This window comes from Panthera tigris, chromosome D1, assembly GCF_018350195.1.
Source record: "Panthera tigris isolate Pti1 chromosome D1, P.tigris_Pti1_mat1.1, whole genome shotgun sequence".
Classification (NCBI taxonomy): Eukaryota; Metazoa; Chordata; class Mammalia; order Carnivora; family Felidae; genus Panthera; species Panthera tigris.
Window position 1 is genome coordinate 18205935 of NC_056669.1, and position 21976 is coordinate 18227910.

Consider the following 21976-nt stretch of genomic DNA (forward strand, 5'->3'; position numbering starts at 1 on the left):
ATGTGAGATGCACCTTGATGATACTCCAGCAATTTAAGAAATTTAACTGTAATGTCAAATGCTTCCAAAGTTTTCATGGAACACACCTATTAGAGAGTTGACCTAAAGCGGACCAACTCTAGAAATTTTTATCAATGACGAAGGAAAAAGGGAAGGAAACGCATTTATTCTATGTCTGACGTGATGCTATTTTCTTTTTTTTCTTTTTATTTATTTTTATTATTTTTTTTAATGTTTATTGACTTCTTGAGAGACAGAGACAGAGTGTGAGCAGGACAGGGGCAGAGATTGAGGGAGACACAGAATCTAAAGCAGGCTCCAGGCTCTTGAGTTGTCAGCACAGAGCCCGATGCGGGACTTGAACTCACAAACCTTGAAATCATGACCTGAGCCGAAGTCGGATGCTTAACCGACTGAGCCACCCAAGCGCCCCTACCGTGATGCTATTTTCACATGTCATCCCACCTGTGAGTTAGATGTGGTCCTTCCCACTCTAGAGGAGAGGACTGAGATTCAGAGCTGGCAAGTTTCTTGTCCAAGGTCACACAGTCAGTAGAGGAGCTGGGTTTGAGCCTGTCTGCAAATTCAGTGCTTCACTTACTGGACCATGTTGCCAGAGGGGTCCCACCAGCTCGACAAGACAGGATAGGTGGGGAAGTGAGGTACGGGCTTGTCCGGGTTCTCAGATCAGGCTGAGAAGGGCACCGCACCACCCACTGATGAGCCAGAATTTATCTGAGTTGAGGTCACGTCCAAGAAAGCATGTGTGTCATTCTTATGCGGGAGGTAAGGGCATAACCAGAGAATAAGCAATGTGGTGGGACCGAGGGAAATGAAGAGAAACAGTACAAGGAATGAGATGGACAGTTAGTCAAGTGGTTTAGGAGCAAAGTAGGCAAATGTGGAATAAACAGAATAATCCTTTCTCAAGGCCCCTGGTGTGCCACTGAGGTTGGGTTGGAAATGCTAGAAATGCCTGGCTGGGCTGGACAGTCGTCTGTAAACCTGGAATGTTCATTAGTCTCACCACCTAGCACCATCTGTTAGTTCGAGTAGCCATCCACTGCACGAGTGTATTAAGTACCTACTATACATGGGCCCACATAAGTTGCATAGACATGTTCTGTGCTGCGGGCTTGGGGTTCACCCGCCCAAGCGTGGTTGTATCTCCAGTAGGGAAGGTTCCATCTGTGGTGTCATGGGCTGTCAGAGTCCAAAGAGATCTGGGAGCTGATCTAGTTCCTTGCCTGTCAAAGCGCGGTCTGTGGCCCAGCAGCGGGGCATCCCCTTGGAGCTTGTTAGAAATGCGCAATCTCAGGCCCCACCCCAGGCCCACAGAATGAGAGTCGGCGGGTCAGTCAGATCCCCAGGTCATTCCCGTGCCTGTGACGGTTTGAGAGCACAAATCTACTTGTTCTGAGCTTTTGCCTCCATCCTTCATCATAGCCTCCCCCACCACCCCCCGCCCCGAGGCCTCTGTCCACATCAGGCCTTCACAGAGCTTGAGCAAGAAAACTGAGCAGCTTAGTTGGTTTCCAGCCTCTTGGCAGCCTTTTCTCTATGATCTCCGGCCTCAGCTTGTGCTGGGACATTGAGCTTTCCACGGTCTCATTTAAGCCTATTTTTGTGATTAAAGCCAAATTCCAGAACCAAAGCTCCTTGACCATATTCCATTAGAAAAATTAAAAAGGAATTGCACTGAACAGAAGCCTTCTGTTTGAGGACAGAGGGAGGAGCGGTGTGCACAGAGTGATGGATGGGGACGGAGGGTTGTCGGCCCCTCAGCAGGCAGGTGGGAAGTTTGGGGTGGCTGGTGACCGGATTCTGCACACAGATGAGAGGTGGCTTCCGTCACACTCTGGGGTGATGCTTCTCTCACTGGAGGCTGCTCTGGGTAAACAGTTGTCAGGGGTAATGTGGCAAGAGTTGCAAGTGCCTGAGAAATTAATTTAGATAAAATAGAAGACAACTGACCAAGGGAGAGGTTTATGGCACAGATTTTCCACCTGGAGGAGGCAGACGGGATGCCTTGCAGCCAGCTTCCTGAGTGTCAGTGGGCAGGCTGGGTAACCTTAGTAGAAAGTGGTGGGTGAGTAGGGCCACAATGCTGTCTGAAAAGCTTCAACTTGACCCACACTGGGCTCTTGGCCATGGGCTGAACAGACCAGTCAGCATAGAGAGAAGGAAAGTAGGAAGGCCCAAGTGCCCTGCATGAAGCCAGAACTCCCTCCTCTGCACGGAGGCTCCTCAGAACAAGCAGAGGGGAGAGCCATGCTCCTGCAGGGACCCCCGCCACCTCTGTTTCTCTTCTCCTGATGTTAGGTGGGGAAACTGGTGAGGAGGTCTACTGGGGAAAGGAGCAGAGTGATGCCTGAGAGGGCACTCACGCCCTGTGTTCTGGGCTCTCCTGTGACCCCACAGGTTCGGTTTTCCGGGATGAGTTCGACCTGGCCATTCTCCAGCTGCAGGAGAACAACCGCCTCGAAATTCTGAAGCGTAAATGGTGGGAAGGCGGCAAGTGCCCCAAGGAGGAAGATCACAGAGCCAAAGGTGAGTGCGTTCAGCGGCTTCCCCCTCCCGTTCTAGAGGCGCGCTTGTCCCTTGTTTCTGGCGTCCGAAGTCCAGGTGATGATTGCTGGAACACACGGACAGCAAGCCTTGCAAGCTACGGAGGGCTGGGCTGGGCTGGGCTGGGCTGAGGGCCAGTCCTGGCCCAGAGTCTGGGCTGGTTGGAGGCATCCAGTGCCCATCGGCTCGCTAGTCCCAGAGCCGATCGACTGCTGGTCTCCCTTTCCCATTCTTGCCCCTCGACAGCATCTTCTCCATCAGTAATCAGAGTGAATCTTTTCATGATGCGAGGAAATCCCAGCATTCCCCTGCACAAACCTTCCCTTCTCAGAATAAAACACAAGCCTTCCGTGGCCTCCTCCTGGCCTCCCTGGGGAGGGTCCCCGAGAGAGGTCTTCCCTCCCCTCCCCACACATCCCTCCCATCACGTGAGCTCTGCTGTGGTTTTCTTTTCAGACCTCATCACTCCCTCATGTTCTGTTCTCTATGCATTTCTTTGTTTACTGTCCACCTCTTCTACTCGAATGCAAATTTCATGAGGACAAGGACTGTCTTCTTCATAGGGTGGTCCACAGGGCCTGGCAGGTGGATATTTGAATGAATGAATGAATGAAGTTTAAATCACGCTGGATAGAAAGCAGTCGCTGACTGATATGTGTGGTTGAGGAGTTTGAGGGTCCCTGAGCATCCGGGATATTTTGTAGGGGGGTTGCGAAGGATAGTCCCATGCTACATCTGTTATAGATCACTTAATGCCTATTAGTTATCTTTAGAACTCCCTTTAAGTCTCACAATGTCCTGGTTGGGGCAATAAATCCTGTGGTCACCCTCGCAATCTCCTGCAGCCTTGCTAAAATCCACAACAAATTTACCTCTACACGCTGTCCCCCCAGGAAGGCAGCTCAGGAATAAAATGAATAATACCATGTGTTTCCATCTCTGCTCAGCGTGAATGATTATCCGTGATGAGACAGTGAATGAGTGACTTTGTGTTTCCAAGTGTCTGTCTGTGGATCTCTCTCCTGCAAGGAAGGAGCTCAGGAATACAGACCTGGGGGGGGCAGGCCCTTTGTAATTTAGACACTCTGCCCCTCCCCTCACAGGAACCCACTGAGACCACACATGTCTTGGCTCTCCACTCCCCAAAGATCAAGTGGGGAGGAGGCTATAACTCTGTTCAGAAGAAAAAACAGGAAGAAAGAAATGAGGGTGGTACAGAGAGAAGTTTCCGGAAACTTTTGTGGATTTGATAGAATGAAGTAGGTGTTGAAGATACTCAGGACCTGACCAGGGAGGGAGGGGCGGAGGGGGTATTGCAGGCAATAAGCACCCTGAGGAGAGACGCAGCAGCTGACATTTGTGCTGTGGGCGAGGGCTCTGTGTGCTTCACGTGGAACAGAGCCAGAGTCCCACGAGTAGCTCTGAGGTGGACAGCGGGTCGGTCCTTAGGGAAGACAGGGTAGCAAAATGCTCCTGCACCACCCCCTCCCCATCCAAAGACACACAGACTGAAAATAATCTAAAGCGGTCTGGGCTTGGAATAGTCAAAATAAGAGGCGATCCTTGATAAGCTAACTTACGCCAATGTTGTTCTGTGGTAACAGTGAACTTGAGAGTGGTAGCGAAGGGCCCTGTCTTACCAAGCAGATGGAGGGAAACAGTCGTGGCTTTTGGTCTCCCACAGGGACTTGGGCGCTTCTGTGACTTTGGACAGAGAACTCAACACTCTGCATTGCAGCTCTCAATCTCCTCTGCTTGGTAGACGGCACCTTAGATGTGGACCCAGTCTTGTTTGTTTCTGTGTCCCTAGCACCCCCTACAGAGCCTGGCACATAGTAGGTACCCAATACATATTTGTGAGATGTGTGATTAAAGCTACCGGCTGCTAGTTGTCCAAAGCTACCAGTGGCCGTGTTCTCCTTGGTCACGTTAGTAAAGCAACCAATGAAATGGTGCCTCAGTGACTTCCCTGAGCAACCTTCAGACCCAGAGCTGTCCCCTAGGTCCAGTCCTTCCTGCCTCTGAGCAGCCAACCAAACTTACGGGTTAACGCAGAGACACTCTCGATGAGGGAGGCTAGAACTCAATGGGAGGTGGCCAGGAGCAAGGGCTCAGAGCAGTGCAGGGACCCCCACAGAATCCTGCATGCCCCCGCACCCCCCGCTCCCCTGCCACCCAGGCCTGCACTGGCTCTTCCAACTCCAGATCTCCCTCCCCTCCTGCTTCCCACTAGTTAGTTGCAGTCTTCCCCAGCTCCCCTGCCTTTTTAAACATGACCCCCATTTGATCTACATGTCCCCTTGAGGCTCACTGCTGAGCTGGCCCCATGTCTCCAGTTTCCCTTTTCATCCCTGACCCCTGAACTCAGCCACCGGTCCTTCCCTTTTGTGCACATATTTCTTTGTTTGTGTTTATTTATGCATCCTGCTAATCCTACAGAGGAACAGTTGGAAGGCAGCAAAATTGGCGAGTATAGGAATGATGACACAGGATCTGGGTGCCTTAGAGTTGTCACTCACAGTCCCCAGTCTGGATCATCTCTCTCCCTCTCTAGGTATTACCTAAAGTCTAGTGGACTTTCCCCAACCCTCCTTCTGATGAGTAAAAGCTCATCAGACTTTTACTCTCCTGCTTACCTGTTGGTTCTACTGTCTGCACGAGGCTAGGTCTCTTCCCTCAGGCAGTTTTCATAAGGGTTCAGGATCATGGACATTGGGTCAAATGGACTCCACTCCATAAAAGGCCTCATTATAATCACTATGAAACATCTTTGAGCCTCAGTTTCCTTCTCTAGAAAATAGGGATGATAATAATAATGTCACTTCCCGGGGCTATTGTGAAGAGTGAGTGACACAAATCGTGTTAAACCCTCCACAAAACCGACTGTCACGAAGGAAATGAGAACTAATTTTATCCCAGAATCTAGGCCTAAGGGAGCAATTAAGGCACAGTGAGAGGTCTGAACAGTGTCCACAGCCACAAGTATGGCTGTGCTCCTCGAGGCTAGATAGCTCTTCTAAAATCAACACTTGTGACATCTATTTTGTTTCCATTGACATTTGTCCCCCATGGAGTATGAAAAACTCAAAGGCAGGGACTGTGTCTTATTTATTTTTGTATCTCAGTGACCAGCATGATCATCTGACATCAGTGTTTGATGAAAGGATGAGCAATGAATGAATGAATAAATATGAATGAATATAAATAAATGAATATGAGTGAATATGAGTGAATGAATGAATGAATGAATGGGTGGGCAATCATCTCATGGACCTCCAGACTGGTACCACTTCCTATGTCTGTTGGCTCCCAAACAGGAACCTTGACACCCCAGGTGTCGGCGTAGAAAGTGTTCACATAGCCCCCACTGCATCCAGCACACATCGTAAACCACAGCACATCAGGCACTGTGCTAGGCTCTGAGATTATGAAAAGGAGTAAGACATGGCCCTGTCCTCAAGAGGCTTGAAACCTAGAGAGAGGCACAGATGATCACTCTAATGGTTGCACTGTAGGAATGCTTTATGAGAACTATAAAAAAAAAAAAAAAAAGTGTTTATGAAGCCCAGGGGAGGAAGTGATTAATTCTGAGCAATGGTCAGGGAAGGCTTTAGGGACATTTGGCCTGAACCTTGCAGCCTCTATCAGGAGTCACTGCTTTCGGAATGTTGTAGAGCACAGTCACCACACTCAGAAGTTGGTTTCGATAAGTAAGATGGGGTTGGAGTTAAGAGAGCATTGAAAACTAGATAAAGGCATTTGGACTGCAAACCAGCATGTCCCAGGATTTTCCATGGAAGGAACTGGTAGCAGCAGAGACTGAACATAATACTCCGGGGGGCTGGGGCCATAGTCTAAAACGGCTCACCATGCTTGGAATATCCTGAGTCCTGTGTTTTATCCTAAAAACATACAGGAATTCTGCAACTTACAGCAAAACATAGGCACGTTTATTTAATGTAAAAATGCTTTTTGTACCTCAACTCTGAGTGAAATTAGTGTTCCAGGACGATGCCCCATCAACATCCTGAGCATTGCTTATGATAGCACACTGGACTGGGTTTGAGAGTGTTAGTTACAGATCTCAGAGGTGCTGGGGTAAGATGTGGCATGATGAAGGCAGGTGCTGTCGGGTGGAATTCTGAGCTCTCGGTGGCATACATGGTCTCAGGGGACAGTCATTGCCTCGGGAGGAAGAAAGAATCAACTTACTGACTTTAAGTTTCAACAGTTCTTGCAACTCGGCAGAGACACTGTTCTTGGAAGTCAAGGTTTTTGACTTGCCAGAAGAATATTTTGCCATACAGAAGGCTAATAACTAAAGGAAGCTTGGCATGAAGTTAGAGAGTGGAAAAATAATAGAAAACCCAGGCCACCCAGTCTGCATACCAGACAGAAAACACCCTGGCCGGGACAGGGAGCTTCTGAGCAGGAAAAGGATATTTTAGAATCGGGAGGGTCCCTGAGAAGGAGCCTTGTGCCCTGCTGGGACACAAGACAGTAGTAGATGGAACTAGTTGGGGATTCTAAGAGGTAAAGAGACTTTTGCTTACTTCTGGAGTTTGGAAAGCCCCAGAAATATGTGTCGTGCCACGGTGAGGAAGGGACATGAGGGATGGGACATGGGGACCTAGGGCAGGGAGGGTCCTGTGGCAGGGTTGCATTTTCCTAGGCTCCAAAGATACTAGAAATCTAAGTGGAATCCTGCGTTAAGACCAGATACCTAACCCACCCCCATGGCACATCACCTCCTTCTTATCCTCGGACCTGAAATATATCTGGGGTGAAGCAGGAACAGAAACAACACTGCCTTTAGCTAAATTTAAACCTGAAATGACTGAGAAATCTACATTTGTGGCAATCAGGTGGAAATGGGGGCTTGAGGTAGACATTCGGTAACTTAGAGGAAACTTACGTTAGAATTTTTGCCGAGGGACTAGCTTTGGAAATCCTTCCCCGGGCCACAGAGGTTGAGGAGGACCGATCTGACAGCAGAGTTCAGGAGGGTTGGAGAAGGGAGGCAGACAGGGAGATCGGGCTCCCAGGGAAGGTAGGACATAGTGACAGGAGGCTCCCAGCTGCACTTGGGGACCAAATGTTCTCTGGCACAGAGAAGAGAATGGAACAGATGAAAAGGAAAAATAAATAGCACAAGTCCTCCTGCCCGGGTCCCAAATGCCCCAGAAGATGCTAGGGTTCTATCAACTGGCCGGGGTTAACTTGCTTCTGTGCCGCCGTCCTTTGGAAGAAAAGGATGTGAGCTGTATTAATACACAGTCTTGTCCAAAGGGTGCTGTCTGGGAGACGCGGTGCAAATCATCATAAGAGCTGGGGCTTCGGCTCCCTTCCCAGCCACGGCAGCTAGTGCCCGTTTAATGCAGCGGCCCCATTTCTGCCATGGCTGAAGCCCAGACAAACGTTACTCAGTGAGGCGACAAAGGCTTCCTAAGCCAAGCGAAAGTCCGTGTGACCTCCTCTAAGCCAAGCAAGAAGCACCAGCCTGGAACGGAAGGCACCATTGCATTGCTTGGCCTCTCTCTGGCAAATTAGCCATCAGACTTATGGAATATAAGCTACTGCTCAACGGAGCCCCTCCTGCGGCAGAAGAACAGGACCCGTGTAACCCGAAGGATCTCTTCCTTTAAGTCTTTAAGTGGTTGCCCGGAGTGGAGCCACGGGAACATTTTTTTTTTTTCCCCTTGTGTCTCAGACTGAACAAAGGGCAGTCGCTTTAATTTGCTTTCCAGAGTAGCTCGTAGGTGATCTTTCTTTTCGTGATGTGAGTCAGTGGGCTCTCACGTGTGCCTAAGGGAAGGGGGAGAACGTGGAGCACGCAGACAGGGACGGCAATGAAGTGAACTGTGAAGAAGGTCCTTTTTGCAGAGACTTCTGAAGCTGACAGTGGCTGTAGGCACTTTGCTTTCAAGTACAGACGGTCCCTGACTTAACAATGGTTTGGCAATGTTTCGATTTTACGATGGTGCCTAAGCTATACACGTTTTAATGTACCGCGTGCTTGGAAGTTTGAATTTGGATCTTTTCCCAGGCTAGCGGTATACAGGGTGATTCTTCTCCTGTGACGTTGGACAGCAGCTCCCCGTCACCCCGAGATCACCCCGGTCAGCAGTCGATACACCGACCACCCGCCGGTGCCCGTTCAGTCGTTCTAGTTTTCGCTTTGGTCAGCGCTTTGTTACAGAACAGGCTTTGTGTGAGATGATGTTGCCCAACCATAGGCTAACGTCCTGAGCCCGTCTCAGGTAGGCTAGGCTAAGCCATCCCGTTGGGTAGGTTAGGTGTATTAAATGCACTTTCCACTTAACGATACTTTCAACTTACAATGGGTTTTTACCGGGGACGTGACGCCGTCGTAAGTCGAGGACGATCTGCCGAAGGTAGCAGGCAGTGTGCAGTAGCTAATGTAATCCGTCTTTACTTCATCATCCTATTAAAATGCGAGCAATTTCAAAGAAAAGGATCTGGTGCTACCCTGCTTCTAATCCAATATTACAGTTCAAACATCGCTGCCAAATTTCGGAGAAGAACCCTAACATTGGGATGGAGCCACTGCTCCTGAGTCTTTTTGCCAGGCCTCCCTTGGCTCTGGTGGCAACCACAACATTACCCCTTCGCTTTATCTCCCCAATTTCTTTCCCTGCCTATGGCTCAGTGACCATCTGCCTTCGTCTGCAGCTGAAAAGTGAAATGGTGGAGCGTGTGGAAGGCTACGTGGGAATTTACAAAAAGCAGCAGGCTTCATTCCAAGCTCTTGCATTTTCTTCTGCCTTTTCTTTTCAGCAACACTTGTTTATTCTCTCACTCCGCCCCTATAAAAAGAAATCCCGTTAGCCACTCACAGAATGCCGGCACCCCAATTCAAGGGGATTGGGTTACTGAAGGCTTTGCAGAACAATTGTCAGACAAAAAGGTAGTCGGTAAATTCCAAGGAAATTAAATACCTTTATCTTGAAAAACACAGGCTCACAATCGGGCTTCAAAGGAACATAAATACACCACCAGGCTGTGAAAATCAGGGTCCCCTTTCAAGGATGGAAAAGAGGCCAGTGGTATTGACTCACAAAATCCTTAGAGAGCAGGAAGTTTGCTGTCTGGCACAGTGGGAATGAAAGTGTGAGACATCTCAGCAAGAGGAGGGTAAGGGGTGGATGGGGGATGGAACCTGGGGCTGTTATCCTCTCTCTCTCTTCTCAGGGGGCCCAGCCTGATTATCCCGGTTCTCTGGTTTCTCTGGAGAGAGCCAAGACGGGAAATCTGAATATGGGAGTTTAGATAGGGTCTCAGAGAGATGCTTGCAGAGGAAGCCTCTCCCTCATCCAATCAGATTGATTGCTGAGAGACGGAGAAACTCCCGGGGGGGTGCCAGAAAGCACGATCAGGAACAGAGGTAGACGGTGGTCCAGTGTGTCTGCATCAGAGGAGGTCAGCCACTCCGAAGGCTGCAGCCCAACTTTGGATACTGAGCCAAGGTTAAGTCGATAAAGCATCGATTCAAACATTCGATGTAACATTGTCAAGGAGAGCAGGGAATTTTATAAGCGGAACTAATAGGACCCTCTTTCTGGTCACGCGAGGTTGGGGGAGGGGTCCCAGGAATGAATTCAGTCATCAAAGTGTCAGGGTGAGTTCTGTATCCCCTCTCCCTGTAGCATCAGGAACGCTCGTTCCAGGGAGAGGCAGTGGGGGCTGGGGGTAAGGACTCAGGCTCTGGCTTCAGTTTGGATCTGACACTTCCTACTGGCCACAGGACCACGGACAAGTTAGCTGACTCCAGTACCTCACTTGCCTTGTCGGAAAAATGGACGTAAACACAGTGCCAATTTCACAGGGCAACTGTTAGGATGAAATTAGAAGGTTTAGCCCGGTAACCTTGCTCATAGTAAACAGTCATGAAGGTCGGCCCTATTTTTATAAAGAACACTATCTGGGTAGTCAGATTTATGTAGATTTCACACCTCTGCCCTGAAAACGTGGGCAACTTAGCTTAAGTTCCTTGAATTCCTGTTTCTTTAACTGGAAAATGCCGACAGTGAGCCTTCTTCACAGCGTTTTTAATGATAATTGAATGAGATAGCACATGTTTTTAAAACCGAGGCGCTCGCGCTCATATTTTGATAAATTGTAAAGTGCCTCCCCCAGGCTTATGTTTTGATAAATTGCAAAATTTATCAGATGCCTCTGCCATCCCTCTTCTATCTCGTGTCCATTCGCCTGCTCTCCTTCCATCACTGTCTCCAGACTCAGCCAGTTCTAGTCAATGAATGTCACAGTAAGAGTAAGTGGGATGCCTACTGTCTCACAGTCCTCAGTCGTGCAAACCTGACGAATTGTTCTGTGTTCTCTGGGAAGGTCACAGAGGTCAGCTCCCACACGGACTCGCGAAGTTGCTATTTACAATCAATAAGTCCGTGGAGATGAGACCACGGAAGCTATTTGCATGGATGTAGGTGAAGGTGATTCTGAAATAGAAAGTGCTGGAAAGTCCTATTGGTCAAGGAATTCATGGTCTCGTCAAGCGTTTTCAGTGTGGAACTTTGCACAGCACTTCAGCACACAGCGGAGGGCTCAGGTCAGGGAGGTTTCTCAAGAAAGGTATGTTGACTGTTGTTCAAGAGTAATTATACTCTCCCTTGCTGGGATGCTGATGCTAGTCTCTCTTGGTACCTCCCTCCGTGGCTCTTGTGGCCTCTGCCTTCTTGCCTCCCAGGCTAGCCCTGCCCCTTCCTCGTTCAAAAGGAACTTCCCTGCGTCTCCGTCGCAAATTTCCCCGGTGCCATCTGGAGGTATTAGAGGGTGTTAAGGCCTGAGACGCATGTGCCGCTGAATCCAAGAGGTGATTATTTCCGGGTCAGAGCTGATGGCAGAGCAGTTGGGTGGAGATTCCAGTCTTATCACCGGCACTCCCTTCCAGGTTGCCATTTCCCTCTGTTGGTTCTAGAGACACGGAATGCTGTCTGTTGGCATTTGTCAACTGTAATTTGTATTTGTGGACAAGCTATGAGTGACGCCGGCGTGAGGATTGAATCAACCAAGACTTTGCAGGGGGAGTTCGATTCTATGTCAGTGAATGCAGTCTCGTGGCTGGGGCATAGCTGAGGCTCCGAGACTTACGTGTCAAGAGAGGCTCTGTCTGAAAGCCATCTGTCTAGGGGGCGTCTGTGTGGGCCGTCTGAAGAAGGGAAGGGAGGGGTGATTGGCGGGCCGTCCCCTCGCAAGGGCCGGGGCGCCTGTGAGCACAACGAGGGCCTGTGGTCGGACTGGAGGGTGCCCATGCCAGCGTAGAGGCTGTGTGCTGCGGAAGGCATTTGACTTTAGCAGAGTGACTGATGACGGTGTTAAGTGGGACCACTGTGTTCTCCTAGAGCTCGCTGCCTGCTCCCGCTCCATCTGTTTCTCAACTCAGGCTCTGCCAGCAATCTATTCTTGCTTCCACTTTCCAGTAAGTTCCTAAAGGCACCGGTGGCACACAAGCCTCGCTCCCGGGTGGGGAGGCCGCTCAGCCAGGAATCGGCACTCTTGAGCCAACAGCCGTGATTGACACGCTGGCCCTGAGACACGAGGAGCTGAGAAAGAAGGACCGTGGGGTGTTTTGGTGACTCATGCTTTCTACCCGCATCCTGTTAAAACCTCAGCTCCTCCAAGAGGCTTCCCCTAATCTGATCAGACTTCTCCCAGCACAGATCACCTTTCTGTTTATAACCCTCCCCAGTTCCCTTGCACCTGCCTGGGACCCGGTACCATTGGTCCGCGTGGTAGGTTCACCGTCAGTGTTCAGTCCCACCTCGGCCAGCCGCTCTGTGCAGTCTGGGCCTTCCGCCTCTGTGATCGGGCTGCGAGCACGCGACGAGGGCTGTCGCACTTTACTATTATTTCAAACTAAAATGAATTAGGAATGAATACACTTCACAGTATGGATCCAAAGCTTTTGATAACGCAGGATTCCACACATGAGATGTCTTTATCCTCTTGCTTTCTGTTCGTTCTGTCTGCAGACATTTACTGGGCTCTTATTATGGGGCCAGGCCCCGTGATGGTGGAGTTACAGAGTTGATCCAGACCTGGATCGTCCCCTTATGGAACTCACAGCCTAGCGGGAAATCCAGATTTATCAGGTTAAACTAGGGTACTAGTTTATGCAACGTTAGAATGATTCACGGTGCATTGTCAATGAAACACCAAAGCGGTATAACTCACAGAGCCAGGTAAGATGAGCTAAGTCTTGAAGGAAAGGGTAAGGTTAGCCTGGTGCGTGTCTGGGGGCTGGGGGGGGCGGGTAGGCTCCAGGGAGAGGTGCCAGTGGGAGTAAAGGTACAGAAGGTAGGGTGCTGGGAACAGAATGCTGTGCTCTGGGAACTGGGAACAGTTACTAGAGATGTTATTGCGGTTGGATTTTAGCATCTTGGAAAGATCACTCAGGCAAACTTAGTGGAGGGTAGAGTTGAGTTATATGACTACAAGCAGGGAATCATTTTGGAGGCCTCATGCAACAGTCCCAGCAAGAAACAGTGGGAGCCTGAGCTAGGGAAGTACTAGCAGGGTAAGAAGTTGAAAAGCATGTAGGAGGTAAAATCACCAGGACTTGGTACGAGCCAGTGCGGGAAGGAGAGACAAGAGACCAAATTCAGGAAAATGGGAGAATGTGCCTCAGAGCAAGCGGAGGCACCGAGGAGGTTGCAAGACAGCGATGTCTTTATAAAAAGCCAAGAAGGGAGAGTGCTTGGCAATCCCAGGTGCCCCAAGAGGTCACTTAAGATCAGGACTGGAAAACTTCCAGTAGGTTCGAAACACACTGTTCGTTGGTGACCTTGGTAGGGGGTTGGTTTTGGTGATGCGAGACAAAATCACATGGGGTGATGAGTGAACAGGAAAAACAAAAAGTGAATTCAGAACAGAACCGCTTTCTTCTTCAGATACCCAGGGCCTAAAAGCTTTTCAAGAATCCAAAATTATGTTTGAGGTCTGAAAAAATGTATTAGCTCTAACACGCAAAAAGAAACGGCAAAATTAAATTAAGACATGTTTAATTAAATATCCCCAAAATGTAACATTGTTTCGACTTCATTAATTTTTAAATTTAATATTCATAAAAACTTCATTACATTTAGAGACAGTTTTTTTGCTTAGATTTTTTTTTTCTCGTTGTGCAAACATTCCCTGGTATGCGCGATGATTGCTGAGAAATCACAGCCCATTAGAAATTAACTGTTGCCTGCTACTCAGCCACGTCACGAGCAAAATTTTTAAAACGCATTTAACAGGAGATGTGGGTGCATTTTCTTCTTCTCGCTTTTATGTGAGACGGGGCCTCCAAAGGTACGCGGTTTTAAGGGCTTGAAAATGTCTTAAAACAGTTCTGATATAGACAACTGTTTCAGAAAGCTTGGCCAGGGAAGGAAGGAGAGAGAATGGGTGTTCACTAGACGGAGTCGGAAGGGGAAGAAAGGCTCCTTATTTTTCTTTGGGGATTTTTCCTGTATCAGGCAGAACTATCGCAAAGTGATCAGAGAGTCTTCTATACCTCAATGGTCGCTTGGGGACTCCGTTTACCTGAACAGGTGGATATCCTTGGGATCACTGTGGTCACCTTCCCCTTCACTGAGGCCGTCATCCGGCCTTCTCCACAGGGGCCAGCTGGAGGCTCTGGTTCATCCATGAGGCTCAGATGCACATCTGAACACCCGGCTCTCGCCACCCCTTAACCTGCTGCTGGAGCATGTGCCAGAACGCCCCAGCCAGGCCCCTCTGTGCCCTCTTTTTCAAGTGTCCCCCTGTGTCTGCCCCGTTCACCTGGATCCTCTTGTTCCCATGGTCAACAACTTTCTGCCCAAATGGTCCCAGTAACCTGGGGCTGGTGTTCAAAGGAACCCCAAGCATCTTCCTCCTGGAAAGTAGAAATCTACTCCAAACCCTCTATGCCTTCCCTTATAATTGAGTTTTTAACTACCCCGCTGTTTTTGATTATTCGAAATAGAGGATTCATATCTGCACTGGTTTCCAAAAGTCAACTGCATAGACCTGCAGACCAAAGTATAGAGTCCTTGCGATGCATTCATGGTGTAAGCCGTGGTAGCAAATTATCAGTGTGGGCGGGCACTGCACCCAGCCGGGCTGTTGTAAAAACAAAACAAAAAAAGCAACACTTGAGGCTTCGTGAGAGGAAAGCCAGGGAGTCTTGAAATGACTAGGTGGGGCTATTTTTCCAGCTTTCCAAGGTGCAGAAAGTAGTGTCGGATTTCTGCTCCTGAACTAGGCTCATTTCTTAGTGTTGCCTGAGGCTGGCTTTCCCTGACACTGACATAGCTCCCTATCCCCTCACCGATTAAACAAACACTCAAACATGCAAGCGTTCTAGACCAGCCCAGGGTGTAAGCTACCCTCCTGGCATTTTCCTGGATAAAAGATGCTTTTTGATTTATGAATGTGGCCCCTGGGGAATCAGGGTCTCCTGTGCTTATGACACTGCCCCTAAAGTTTGGGTTTCTCTGAGACCAAACAGAGCATCCAGTTACGTAGCTAAACACAGTGTTTGACACTGTGGAAATGAAACAACCTACAAATATTTACTGAGTACGTGCTGTATATCATGCTAGGCAGCGAGGAGGCGACTGGGAACTGCCTGACTTCAAGGAACTTAGTCATGTACCTTGCTTCTGAAAATACCAATCTGCACACTCGTTTTAGGCCTGGCTAGAAAAGAGTCACTGGTGAAATGTATTTTAAAATGCAGATTCCGGGGCTCCTGGGTGGCTCAGTCGGTTGAGTGTCTGGCTTCCGCTCAGGTCATGATCTTGCGGTTTGTGGGTTCAAGCCCCACGTTGGGCTCTGTGCTAACAGCTCAGAGCCTGGAACCTGCTTTGGATTCTGCAGCTCCCTTTCGCTCTGCCCCTCCCCCACTCATGCTCGCTCGCTCACTCGCTCTCTCTCTCAAAAATGAGTAAAAACATTTAAAACATTTAAAATGCAGATTCCTAGGCCCCATCTTCAGAGACATGGATTCCATAGGTCTGGTGTAAGGACTAGAAATCTATATTTTGAACAAGCTTCCCAGGTGGTTCTGTTGGGTAGCCCAGTTTGACAAACACTGGTCTGGAGGGATAAAAAGTTTTACTGTCTAACTAACATGTTGACGCAGATAATGTAAACGGAATTTTTTCTACCGACAGTTCAGTTAAAACAACTGCTTTATATCCGATAAACCCAGTGTTACAGAGATTCACTAAATTTTTTATGAAACGTCTAGACTTTATAGGTATTTTACTATCATGTCTCTGTAGGCTAAGTCAAATTTTCACTAATCCGTTTTGTTTTCTTTTCATAAAAAAAAAAAACTTTTTAATGTTTTTTTTTAATTTTTTTTTTAAATGTTTATTTTTGGGAGACAGAGTGTGGGTGGAGGAGGGGCAGAGAGAGAGAGGGAGACTGAGAATCTGAAGCAGGCTCCAGGCTCAGAGCTGTCAGCACAGAGCCTGACACGGGGCTCGAACTCAAAGACCATGAGATCATGACCTGAGCTGAAGTCAGTCGCTTAACCGACTGAACCACCTAGGTGCCCCTCAATGACCCTTTTCTTAAAATGACCTTCCCCTCCCACCCCCAGATGGCTTTTTGAAGGCTTCTCTCTAGTCTCCTCTTTTTGCAACCAGATCCCTTCTCCCCTCTTTTACTCCATCAATGCCGCTCCTTTGTTTGTTTGTTTGTTTGTTTGTTTCAAAAGAATAACTCTATCAAGGAATATGTGTGTAAAGTATTTACACGACTCAAGTTCTGGCTATGTAAATGACCTTCAGCATCTTTGGTGGAATAATAATGTCTTCCAGCCCTCTTACGTTACCTTTCGTTTGTTCTCACTTTCTTACAGGACTGGGAATGGAGAATATTGGTGGAATCTTTGTGGTTCTTATTTGTGGCTTAATCGTGGCCATTTTTATGGCTATGTTGGAGTTTTTATGGACCCTCCGACACTCGGAAGCTACTGAGGTAAACCTTCAAAGGGGTACGACCTGTAGTGTTGGCAGACGGGCTCGGGCATGTACAAAAATCATTTTTTGAGACCCCATAAAAGGGTGGAGCGCCCACGAGACAGTGCAGGGGAAAGAATCTCAATCCTGAGGGCAAGAGATCTGGGTTCATGCTTTATCACTTACTAATGATGCAGCCACAGAAAGCGCACTTAACCTCTGAGCTGCAGATTCTTTTCCGAAACGGCCAAAATACATATGGGATGAATGTTTTATGCGCAACGAAGCCTTCTACAACTACAATTTAAGATGTGGTATGGCAGAGAAAAACAGGCAAACGTACCAGGCTGCCAGTGGAAACCGTTGATGTTAGTTCTTGGATCTTTAGGATGTTTTTCACTTCCCGGCAAAGGTGTTTAGAGATACCCCAATTTACGTGAGCCCAAGAATTACGTCTTTTTTCCCCCGGGGATTTTGAGTAACTTTAATTCCCGAACCTGTGGCTTCGCAACTGGGTTAATGTAGATTTCCCACAGACTGAAGGGTCTGGTTAGAAGGAAGAAGACTGTGTCCTTTTCTGCCTCAGAGAAGGGGCACAAATCCTTATGTGCTGATCGCATCATTCGGCTTTTAAAGTACAGTCGCTTCTCTCTCGGTTTCTCAACCCTGGATCTCCCTGAGCCTCCTGGCTTCACTGATGCTGGAGAAACAGCTCCTAGCAGGACAGGAGTGTACGTGTGCCCGTCCATCAGTGGAGTCCAGCCTCAGGCGGGGGTGGGGGTGGGGGTGGGGGGAGGGCCGTCAGTACAGCACTGCCTGCCCGTCCTTTTACTTTTCTGTGCTCAGCCTCTTCCCCATACCCGCTAATACTTCCAGACCGTCACCCACTCTTCACATCTCTTGGCCCCTCCGTGCACAGAGGTTGATTTTATCTCCCATCTCCCCAGGAAATCAGGAGTGGGCAGCCCCAAGTTACAACTCCCGCTTAAAACTCTACCCACAGCTAAAACCACCCCTGCGGCCCACCGCAGATGCTCCCGGGCATCCCTCTCTCTCCCCCTTGATCCCATCTTTCCTTGGCTATTCTAGGGTCCTCCTCGTTCTCCCCTTTATTTTTGCTGCCTGCTGACTCCCCAAAATCTAAAATTATGCGCAAGTTTATCCTCTGTTTTAAAATAATAACAGGATGACTGTTGGTCTTGCGCTGTCTTTTCCCTCTGGCCGACCAAGGTGATCCGACTATCTCAGTCTCCATTTCCGGACCTCCCAGCCAGTCCTTAATGCAAGGCAGTCTGGCTCCTCCCCATCCCTGCACTGAAAGGTCATTGCTAAGAGGTCTAACCCCTCCCAGTGGGCAAAACCAGAGAACCCATTGGGCCTTATTGGACCTCAGTGTGCCCCTTGATGAAGTGGACAGTTCCTTCCAGGAGCTCTCTCCTCCCTTGCCTTTCCCGGCACCAAGCTTTGTTGGTTCCCCTCCTATCTCTCCCTCCAGCTTTCCTGGCTTTCTCTCTTTGTCCACTGCTAAAATGGTGGTGCTACTTACTTGGTAAGACTTAGTTCAACCTAAGTGTTCTTCTCCCTGTGAAGCTTTATCTCGTGCCTTCTGCCCTGGATGAGAGGAGTTGATCATTTCTCCTCCTTTCCGTCACCACTATAACCTGTGCACGGAGCACTCCTACACTGTGTTGCAATTATTTTTGGATCTGCCTTCCTACTAAACACTGCCTGAAAGAAAGCACCGTGTCCTCTGTCTCTATATTTCCCCCCAAAGCACGGTGCTTGATACCTAATTGGCATCCAACAAATGAGTGTCTCACCACATAAAATAGAGTAGGCAGGTGGTATTGTTTTAGCTGTTACAGTCATTATTAGAAGCACAGAGATGTTAAGGGGCTTGCCCAGAACCTCTGATATTTGGTAACAGTAGGAGGTCCAGAACCCAGGTCCTCATTCTTGATGCTGGCCGTATCCCATCAGGTGATACTACTTCTCTGTAGCTGCTTTAAGTAGAGGATCTGTGCACATTTGGTTCTCCCAAGAGTTCACCCATGGTCTGGATGTACCTTAAAAAATTCAGCGAGGACTTCCGAGAACCAAAATGAAGAGTAAAGTCTCCGTTAGCTATCTGGCCATGGTAGAACAACTGTCCTGTTGACAGAACCGGAAGATTGGAAGAAAGACCATGAAAGAGCGGGTTTCTTCTTCCATCAGAGTCCAGGAAAGCATCCCTTCCAGCACAGAGTAGAGAACTAAACTGAGCATACATGTGCTTTGGAGTAGGTGGGTTTAGGTTCAAAATCCGGGTCAGCCATCGATGCGTCAAGTAATTTTTCACAAGGTAAATAACTTCTCGGAGCCTCTGTTTCCACATCTGTGAAATGGGTATCATAGACGTAGCAGCGGGAGTAGTAGACGTAGAAGTGGTAGCAGCAGTAACACGGGCTTGTGATTCTTCACCCACAATTCTGAAGCCTAAAAAGCTTAGAAAGTGCCGAGTTCTGTTCATAAATTTGATGCAAAACGCATTTGGCGACAACATTCGAACCGGTGCGAGGCTAATGTTAGTATTTATGGTCTTTATCTCACTCGGTGTAAGGTACATAGGCTTTGCTGCATAAATAACTAATGTGCTTTTTCCAGTTTTATTGCCAAATAATTGACATACATCATTGTGTAAGTTTCAGGCATACGGGATAATGATTTGATTTCCACCTATTGTGAAATGATTACCACAATGGGTTCAGCTAACATGTGTCATCTCACACAGATACAATAAGAAGAAAAGAAGGAAAAAAGGAAAACCAGTTTTCTCCTTATGATGAGAACTCTCAGACTTTACTCTCTTAACAACTTAAAAAAAATTTTTTTTTCTTGACGTTTGTTTATTATTGAGAGACAGAGAGAGACAAAGCATGAGCATGGGGTGGGGGTGGCGGTGGGCGCAGAGAGAGGAGGAGACACAGAATCCGAAGCAGGCTCCAGGCTCTGAGCTGTCAGCACAGAGCTGGACCCGGGGCTGGAACCCACAAACAGCGAGATCATGACCCGAGCCCAAGTCAGACGTTCAACCGACTGAGCCACCCAGGCGCCCCACTCTTAACAACTTTTAATGTGCTTGAATATATAGAGTCTGCCCTAGACCCCACGGGGTATGACGTGCAATATATTCTATGTATGCTTTATTACCTCTCTAAAATCTAAATCATTCTCTTTTTTTTTTTAATGTTTATTTATTTGTTTTCAGCGGGGGATGGGCAGAGAGAAAGGAGAGAGAGAATCCCAAGTAGAATGCAACGTGGGGCTCAGTCCCACCAATTGTCAGATCATGACCTGAGCCGAAATCAAGCGTCAGTCGCTTAACCCACTGAGCCACCCAGCCCCTAAAATCTAAAACGTTCCGAAACATAGATGGACCAAGGGTTTCCTATCAGGAGACTATGAACCTGGAGAGGTGGTGATTGTTGTTGCTTTTGTTACAGTGATTATCGTCTCCAGCTATACCCAGTTGATCAAAAGAATGAGTCTTTAGCTTGAGAACAGAGCGTTCCTGGAGACATGGCTTTTTTCAAATACTTGACAGACCTGCAGAAGAGGGGATATTCATTTATTAGGCTTCAAGTTACAAATTTAATTGGGATCGATGGACGACAATTTCACGCAGAGGGATTGTGAGCTCAGTAGAAGGAAGCACCATTTCAGGGGCTATCTCCCAACATGGTGAGGACGTTATCTTTGGAGGCCTCCGAACAAAGACAGGACAACCAGCTGGCAGGGCTGTTGACCTCTAGGGTATGGAGGGCGTTGGAATGTTTAGTGGCAGGTGGAAGGAGGGGGTGGGTTGCAAGGCCTTCATGTTATCTTCATCCCTACGATCATGTGATTCTGAGACACGGGCCCCCCAGTCCCCCTCCTGCAGAGACACGCAGGGGACGCTCAAGAGACCCACAGGGGCTCTTTCTGAGAGGTTAGGCTGTGACCTCCTCCTTCCCTCCAGGTGTCCGTCTGCCAGGAGATGGTGACCGAGCTCCGCAGCATCATCCTGTGTCAGGACAGTGTCCACCCCCGCCGGCGGCGCGCTGGGGTGCCTCCGCCCCGGCCCCCCGTCCCCGAGGAGCGCCGGCCGCGGGGCACCGCCACGCTCAGCAACGGCAAGCTGTGCGGGGCCGGGGAGCCGGACCAGCTGGCGCAGAGACTGGCCCAGGAGGCCGCCCTGGTGGCCCGCGGCTGCACACACATCCGCGTCTGCCCCGAGTGCCGCAGGTTCCAGGGCCTGCGGGCGCGTCCGTCGCCTGCCCGCAGCGAGGAGAGCCTGGAGTGGGAAAAGACCACCAACAGCAGCGAGCCCGAGTAGCCTCGGGGGCCGCCGGACGCGGAGGCCAGGTGGGGAGGCGGGAGGGCCGGGGGGCAGATGCTGCGCTCCGCAGGGAGCCCGGACTTGTACAGCGTCCACGCTTCTCTCCGGAGCCTGGATCCAGGAACTTGACACACAGCTCGGAGAGCCTGACGCCCCAGCCAGAGCCAGCGCCCTGGTCCGGGAGCTGGGTCCACCCAGAGACGTTGCACCCCGACTGGCGAGGGGACGCCCGCCCTCCCGACCGCAAGGACCCACCTTCTCCCAGTGGGCCTTTCCCTCCCGCCAAAATTACAGAGTCTGGGGTGGGGGGCCTTGCCCAGACCTGTCCAATGAATTGGTGGAACCATCAGTGGAATTCTCCCCTAGGAAGGGGCCATTGTACCTTGGGTCTAGTTCTTACAGGAAAACAAACAAATTAAACTAAACAGGGAAGTTTTTCTTTTCTGGATTTGTATATTTTTGTTAATGCTCTCTTATTTTCCTTTTCTTTCCCCTCCCTTGCACCGCGCCCCCCCCCCCGCCCCCGCCTTTTCTTCTTTGTTGTCTTCTCCGTTCTATTCATTTGTTTGGGATTTTTTTTTTTGTTTGTTTTTTTGTTTTTGTTTTTGGAGGGGGAGGCTGGGTTAGGGAATGGAATTCTAAATAATCCCTGTTTCTTTTTCCTAAATTTTAGGATTTCGAGCGGCCAAGTGCGTCTGATTTCAGGTGCTGACCTCTCTCTTCCGAATGGGGATTGGGGATAATGGGGAGTATAGGAGAAGAGTCTTGGGAAGAAGGAGGTGGAGAGTCTCAAAAGTCCATTAAAGTAATTTTTTAAATGCCAAAATCCAACCCACTCATAGTTTACTCAGAGAGACCTTGAAATGCCTGGGATTTCAGGGGTTAATATGTCTTCTCTTTCTCTTTCTCTTTCTGACTTTCACTATGACCGGTTCGATTTGGTCTTTTGTCAATGTGATCTCTAAAGAAGAGAGACAGGGGAGGAGAGCAGAATGTACAAGGTGCCCTGGGACCTTGCTTAAGGAGCAGGGGCAGGTGATACACTTTTCCCACACCCTGGCCTTGGCTTCCCCCC

The 21976-nt window shown here is 49.0% G+C and overlaps 1 protein-coding gene across 3 annotated transcripts in view; it reads left to right on the plus strand.

Moving 5' to 3' along the window:
• Positions 1 to 21710, plus strand: part of GRIK4 (glutamate ionotropic receptor kainate type subunit 4) — a 352218-nt gene extending 330508 nt beyond the window's left edge. For 2 of the 3 annotated variants that reach the window (XM_042957687.1, XM_007072913.2), the window contains 3 exons: positions 2422 to 2550; positions 16445 to 16563; positions 20542 to 21338. In XM_042957687.1, coding sequence (XP_042813621.1) covers positions 2422 to 2550; positions 16445 to 16563; positions 20542 to 20898 — 605 coding nt within the window. In that variant the 3' untranslated portion in view covers positions 20899 to 21338. Of the gene's footprint in view, positions 1 to 2421; positions 2551 to 16444; positions 16564 to 20541; positions 21339 to 21574 lie in introns of those variants that run through there. The other variant, XM_042957686.1, reaches the window with a different exon arrangement.
• Positions 21711 to 21976: the final 266 nt, after the last annotated feature.